This window comes from Microtus ochrogaster, chromosome 10 (genome assembly GCF_000317375.1).
Source record: "Microtus ochrogaster isolate Prairie Vole_2 chromosome 10, MicOch1.0, whole genome shotgun sequence".
NCBI lineage: Eukaryota > Metazoa > Chordata > Mammalia > Rodentia > Cricetidae > Microtus > Microtus ochrogaster.
In genome coordinates, this window is record NC_022016.1 from 75,738,501 (window position 1) to 75,745,915 (window position 7,415).

The 7,415-nt window shown below is 49.0% G+C and overlaps 1 protein-coding gene across 1 annotated transcript in view; it reads right to left on the reverse strand.

Moving 5' to 3' along the window:
* Gpx7 (glutathione peroxidase 7) overlaps positions 1 to 5,935 on the reverse strand; it is a 7,619-nt gene extending 1,684 nt beyond the window's left edge. Inside the window, exons 1-2 of the mRNA XM_005353548.2 lie at positions 5,733 to 5,935; positions 943 to 1,204 (exon numbers count right to left, since the gene is read on the reverse strand). Of these exons, the coding sequence (XP_005353605.1) occupies positions 943 to 1,204; positions 5,733 to 5,867 (397 nt within the window). The 5' untranslated portion in view covers positions 5,868 to 5,935. The remainder of the gene's footprint in view (positions 1 to 942; positions 1,205 to 5,732) is intronic.
* Positions 5,936 to 7,415: the final 1,480 nt, after the last annotated feature.

The window sequence follows — 7,415 nt, forward strand, 5'->3', positions numbered from 1 at the left end:
GTATTGGATTCTCTGGGGCTGGAGTTGCAGAGGGTTGTGAGCTGCCATGTGGGTACCAGGACTCAAACCCGGGTTTGATTCTGGATGAGCAGCCAATGTTCTTAACCTTGGAGCCACCTCTGGAATCTCAGAATCCCACTTTTTATTTATTTTATTTTATTTATTTCCCTGAGATAGGGTTTTTCTGTGTGACAGTGCTGGCTGTCCTGGAACTCTCTTTGTAGACCAGGCTGGCAGAACTCACAGAGACCCACCTACCTCTGCCCCCAAGTGCTGAGATTAAAGGTGTGTGCCACCACCGCTGGAAGCATCCCAGTTTTTAATAAGCAAGCTTAGAACATTCAATGTTTGACCCTTGGTGAGCCAAACCTGCCTGCCTCTCACATAGATAGTCAGTCCCAAGAAGAGATAACCTATGCTGTAAAACTTATTCCTCAACCAAATAACATGATATCTGCCTACCCTTCCAGGGAGACAGCCCTGAGCAGATGTCCCACCGAGTAAGACCTAAACAGCGCAGTGACACTGAAACACTGTCTGACTGTCCCCAGAGCCTCCCTCTCCATGCACAGAAAAACCCCTCCCCTTAGACCATCTCTGCATAGCTTCTGTACTGTCTGGTCTACTGCAGTTAGACCACAGGGTACCTAACAAACTCTACTGCCTTTCTGTGCTTGGTGATTTCATTCACAGCCCATGCCTCGAGCCTGTCACTGGTATTTCAGGCATGGCAATCAAGCTGATTCTTTTGGAGAGGTTTCCCTGTTTATGTATAGACTTTAAGTCAGAACAAGAGACTTTCAGTAATCTTGGTCACCCTTCTCCAGGTGTGTGGCATCTCATGGCTGTGCCTTAGTTTCTCTATTCTCAGTCTTCTGTTGTCCAGGGAGTCATGGTGATAGCCAGGGAGGCAAGGTGACAGGGAGAAGAGACAGGACTCACGGGTCAGGTATTTGAAGGCAGGGTGAGCACCGGTGCCTATGACTGCGATCTTGCTAAACATGGGGAAAGAAACATTGTAGGTACGGCGGGCAAAGTTCTCAATCTCCCTGTCGGTGTCTGGTTCCTGTTGGCCAAACTGGTTGCAAGGGAAGGCGAGCACGTTAAAATGGTAGGGACCCAGGTCCCGCTGCAGCTGCTGCAGGGCTCGGTAGTTCTGGTCTGTGAAGCCACATTCGCTGGCTACGTTCACCACCAGAGAAACCTGCATGGTAGAAACAAAACAGAAGAAGGCTCAGAACCATACACAACCCAGCGAGGAGGCATGCACCTGTGTCTACTCTGGTATACCTACATCACACATGCAAGAAGGCTATGAACATATGTAATTATGTGTATAATGTTCCCACAAAATACACCCACATATGAAATCAAGCATGTGGGGGCCTATACACATGTACACACATACATGAGTATCTGTGACTGTAAGCACACACAGTTCACCTAAATTAACAGGCACATGCTCTATGATGCAAACCTACATTAGCTAGAAGTACACAAATCCACAAATACATACAGTACATTCACAGACAGGCATGCACCCAGAGACCACGTATCAGTAGGCGATGCTGGGGAGGAGAAAGGCACACGTGGGTTCGATTTGGTTCTGTCAGCTGGGTACTTCCAGGAATTCAGGCAGGCTCTTTCCCAGAAGTCTCTAAAGGAAAAGGAAGCAAAAGAGCCTCCCTGTACCCTCCCCGGGTTGGGATTGCCAGTACATAGGTACACAGACAGAATGACCCCCAGGACATTTATCTCCTCCCTTCCATCAAACAAATACTTTGATCACTGAGCCCTAATTTTATTAAAGACTTTAGGCAATAAATACAGTGCTAGCTAGCTGCTGGAACTGAATTATAATGTAATTAGAATTTTGGCACCAATGCCACATTCCTAGCTTCTAACTATGTGTTCCTGAAAGATTACACTCCTTTGCCTGGGCTCCGTGGCTGCTTTTGAGACAAGCTGGGATAATGTCACCTGGCTGCTGACCACTTCCCAGGGTCAGTCTGGAACACACTAGACAGACTCCTCAAATTTAGCAGTTCTGAAATTACAGGTCTTCATTGTGGGGAGTGTCCTGTTTATCGTGGAATATTTGGCATCATCCTAGCCTATACCCACTCGATGTCTAGGCTTGACCACCAAAAATGTTTCCCAGTGGGGTCTGTGGCACATACCTGTAATCCCAGCTCTAAGGACGCTAAGGCAGTAGAATTGTAAACTGGAGACAAGCCTAAACCACACAGTATGACCGTCTCTTCAATGAAAAAAAAATGCCATATGCCTTTAATCCCTGCACTTAGGTGGCAGAGACTGGAGCAAGTGAACCTTCATGAGTTCAAGGTCAGCCTGGTCTACTTAGCAAGTTCCAGGCCAGCTACTGCACAGTGAGACACCGCATCTCAAAACCAAACAAAAAACCAAAACAAACTGGAGAGATAGTCATTTGCTGCCACACTTGATAATCTGAGTTCAATCCCAGGGCCCCACAAAGTAGAAGGAAAGAAGTGATTCCCCTAAGTTGTTCTCTGGCCCCCACCTGAACACCATGAAAGGCAAGCACACACAAACACACACACACAATGTAATAACAGCAAGCACACATGAACACACACACACAATGTAACAAAAGCAAGCACACATAAACACACACACTGTAATAACAAAGAAAAAACCTTTTTTTTTTAAATTTTTGAGACAGGGTTTCTTTGTGTAGCCCTGGCTATCCAAGAATTAGTTCTGTAGACTAAGTTGGCCTCAAACTCACAAAGATCCGCCTGCCTCTAACTCCTGAGTTCTGAGATTAAAGGTGTACGCCATCACCCAGCTAACATTAAAAAGAAATCTTTCTGAGAAAGATTCCCCCTGCTGAGAATCAGTGAGCTGATCTGACCCACGGCACACTCTGTCTGGGGTGGTAAGAAGTCGGGACTCTAAATTCTCTTCTCTGGGCAAGGCTCTCCTACCTTCTTTCCTGCTGGGCCTTTATTGCATGCACTTTAAGATGCTTCTTTTTAGCCTGTATCGTGTGTGTCTCCCTAGGCTTTGTGAAGGGGAGCATCTTGCTTCTCATTCCATCCAGGAAACCAAAAAGCTTATCCACACATGTGCACACACATGCATAGAAACAGACTCAGATGTGTACAGAGAAGCAAGCCAATAAAACACATTACCCACCCCCTTCTCTCACTCACACATTCCACCCAGGAAGTAAGCACACCGCCAAGTGACGACCTCAACATTCATGCCCAGCCATGGACTCAGTGACGTCATCCGTAACATCTATGACTGTCACTCAGTGTCAGGCATGTAGTAGGAGGTGGCAAATGCAAATGTTTGTTAAGGAACAAATGAAGGTATACCCCAGGCAACGGCCCAGCTCAGGTCAACCAGCCACCCTGGACTGACTGCTCCCGGGTTCTTTTTCTGAGCTTAGCGATTAAGGGCAGAGACTCTTGAGTTGTACCGCCAGGGTTCAAATTCTAACGCTACCCCTCTTCAAACAACCAAAACAAACCGGGGGTGGGGTGATCCTGCACACCGCAGTATGCCTGTTTGGAGTTCAGAGAGTAACTTCCAGGAAGTGGCTCTCTCCTTTTACCATATAAGTCCTGAGAATTGAACTCAGGTCCTCGACACCCCCACTGGGCAATCCTACTGGCCCTCTAACGCTACCTTTTTTTTTTTTTTTTTTTGGTTTTTCGAGACAAGGTTTCTCTGTGGCTTTAGAGCCTGTCCTGGAACTCGTTCTGTAGACCAAGGCTGGTCTCAAACTCACAGAGATCCGCCTGCCTCAGCCTCCCAAGTGCTGGGATTAAAGGCGTGCGCCACCATCGCCCAGCTTAACGCTACCTTTTTTATTTATTTTAATTTTTTTTTTTTTGAGACAGGATCTCATTGCCTAACATAGCCTTGGCTGGCCTAGAACTGGCTATATTGACCTGACCGACTTTGAATTTACAGCTATCTGCCTGCTTCTGCCACCCAAGTGCTGGGATTAAAAGTATGTATCACTGTTCCAGGCTAACTCTACACACTATTCCTATCAGGAGCTGAAAAATATCGTCTATTTTTTCTTTAATCTCCTCTAGTTGTTGGGATTGCCTGACTCAGTTTTCAGGGTCTCCTTTATTGTCTTTCCTCCCTATCAGCTTGATTAAAACATCAACTTGTTTTGCCCATCACTATTTAGCTTCAGAGCTTGGGTTTCTAGCTAGTATACAGTAGGTGCCAAATAATAAACAATGAACTAATGACTGGGGGAGCTGCTCGGGTGGTGTATCTGGGGACCATGTCCAGCAGTGTTAGAGGGGAGGGGAGGCCTGACAGGAATGGACCCTGCTCTTTGCAACTCTTTGATCCTGGATGAGGTCACCGACAAGACCTACAATACACAGGGCACCCTAAAGCTCACCAAGTGCTTCCACAGTGTCCCCTCATTTTGAAACTCACACCGGTCAGAGCAAGGACTTCCAGCATAATTGAGAATGTCAAGGTGATTGAAAACAGTTTTGTCCTTAAAGACGGCCCTGCTCCCAAGTAAAGCACACTGAGAGCCTTTCTTCTGTGATTTGTCCAAGCCTGCATGATGGGCTCCCAGGCCGGTTAATATCCAACATCACACATCTTCACATCAGGGTCGCCCACTCCATCTCAAGAGGCAGAAGATTCTTTGACAGATTTTTTTAAAAATTAATTAATATTATTTTTCCGAGATAGTAGCCCTGGCTGGAACTCCCTAAGAGGACACCAAGTTGCCCTCAAACCCACGGGCCAGCTTGTCTTTTCCTCCCTAGTGTAGGGCTGGGGATTAAAGGCCTGCAACACCTTGAGAGGATTCTTTGTCACAAACAGCATAGCACTGGGTCTCTGAACTTGTAGTTCAAAGTCCCTCTGGGTTCTCCCTGGCCCCATCAGTCCCGTCTACTACCATTAGCCTGGGGGTTTGTATCCTTCAGGTACCACTGTTGAAAGCCCTGGTCCTGCTGCCCCCCCACTTTTCCCCCACTCCCCGCCCCCCCTGCAGTTTTGCCCCGGTGCAGTTTTGCTTGCTTCTGGACTTGGCCAGCTCTCCTTATCTTGCTCATTGCTCAAATCTATTTTTTTTTTAAGACCCAATCCTGATACACTCCCTTACTGTGATTCAGTCTAGCAAGGAGGGGCCTGTCCTGCTGGATGGCTAATAGCTCCATCACAACTGCCCTCTAAGGGGTGGGGCTTGAGAGGACCAAAGGGATGGGAATTGGTTGCTTTCTACTGTGTGTGGTCCTGTGCCCAAGCCTTCGTTCTCAGTGTGCATTTTTAGATCCAAGCAAAGGTCCATCTTAGATGGTCACTCCCTACCCTGCACTTTTATTTGTCAACCCTCTCACTGTTCCAGGCGCAAAAGTCAGACTGGAGGGGCAAAAGCTAGGGTTACTTTTACTCTTAGAAGAGGCAAAGCAGAGGCGGAGGGCATTCTCTTTCAGGGCGAGATCTTGCGCCCCGGAGAGCGCAGACAGCGGGTTGTGGTTTCTGGGCTGTGCCACGTAGCCGTGGGCCTCAGTGGGCAAGGGCCTGGGGGCGCCGGATGGACGGATCGCGGGGCTGGGATCCCCGGGGTGGTGCCCAACGGGAGCATCCCCGAGCTGTGATGTACCAGAGGGGAGCATCCCCCCCAAGAGCCCCGCTGGGTGCACCCATCGAGCCCTGCCCCCGCCGAGTCGGGCCCTCAGGACGCCGTCACTCACCGAGCCGCGGTATTTCTCCAGCGACACCAGCTTGCCCCGGATGTTGACTGCCTTGAAGTCGTAGAAGTCCTGCTCGGATTGCACGCAGGCCGCGGCCCATAGGAGCAGCCACGCCGCCGCCACGGTCGCAACCATGACTCGCTTCCGAGGTGGCGGCTTGGAGAGGGAAAAGACAGGGAGGGGAGACCCCGGCGTGGCGGGCCCGGAAGGAGGCGGCCCACGGGCCAGGACGCGCCCCCTTCGCAGTCGCCTCTGCAGGCGTGGAGTCCTGGCTCTGGACCTCAGTTTCCCCAGATGTTCGGCGCCTGTCGGCTCGAGATCCAAGGATCCCGTTTTCTTGAGTCTGAGACCAAAATTCGCTTGTATGAATTTGGTTGCTCATGCTCAGGATACAGCGACTTAATAGGGAGAGAAAGGGGGAAAATCTGTGTGAGATTAGCTCCTAGATAGTGCTTGGTTGGCCTAACGCAGATCACTCACTACTCTGATCCTGCTTCTTCACGGGAATAATACACATAGTATAGAATCGAGAGTACTGAACTATAATAGAAAAATGATGGGAAACTCCTGGATAGCTGAACGATGTTTACAAACTTTAGCTTAAGACGGAGAGGTCAGAAAGGCAAAGAAGCCCGAGACTGCAGCGGTTTGGACTCTTGCAGTGCAGGAGGTTTAGGGGAGACTGCTTTCGGGTTCACCCTGTAGAGACTCTGAGATAGCAGACCCTTACATTGCGGTCTTGCCAATCACTGATTAGTGTCTCCTGGCAAGAGGCGGGACAGAAGGCTCCTTATCTGGAGCAGCTGACAGCTAAAGGCTTTTTGTGGACACTAACATGGCTAGCAGCTGGAATGTCGTCTTTAGTGAGAGGCGATCTGGACAGCGCACTACACTGTTTCGCAGGCACAGAAAACCTCTTTGATACCCACAAGGAGCTGAGCATCTATTGGTGACTAAGTGTGCGTTACATATTTGGGGTACCTGTCCTATGCCAAATTCAGCTCAAGGCGCCTCTTCTCCAGTGATGAGCAAGATATATGGTCCCTATTTAGAGGGAGATAGGGCACCAAGTGGTTCACAGTTAACTCTGAAACCACTGTTATGGCAAGTTAGTACCTGACAAAGCTGAGGGTGGGTTGGGGGAACGACAGGAGGTTTGAAATGAACTCTGACAAATGAGTAGACATTATTCAAGTCAAAGCAGGAAGCATGCGTGAAGGTCGCCAGGGAGAGGGAAACATGATACACTGGGCAAGAAAGGGTATTTTGGCTGGAGTGGAGAGAAAATGCAGGGGTGGGGGTGGGGCAGGGTGGAGGGTATCACAAAGCGTGGTGGGCCACAGTAAAGTTTCTGGGCTTGTGGTGCGTGATAGCCAATGCCTTTAATCCCAGCATTTAAAGAACAGAGGCAGGCAGATCCCTGAGTTAGAAGTCAGCCTGGTCTATATAGATCCAGGTGAGCTGTGAAAAAAATTACAGGCTTTAAATCAAGAAATGAAGTTCTATATTTGTTTCTGCTAGGATAAGCATCACGATAAAGTCCTACATATTGGAGACAGATCCCGCTGGCTTCCCTGTGGTGAGTAGACAGGAAAAGGCAAGGACAGATGCTGGGGGAGAGGAAACTGGAGCATTAGGGCCCAGAGATGGTGACAGCAGAGCCAGAGAGAGCAATGGGACCGT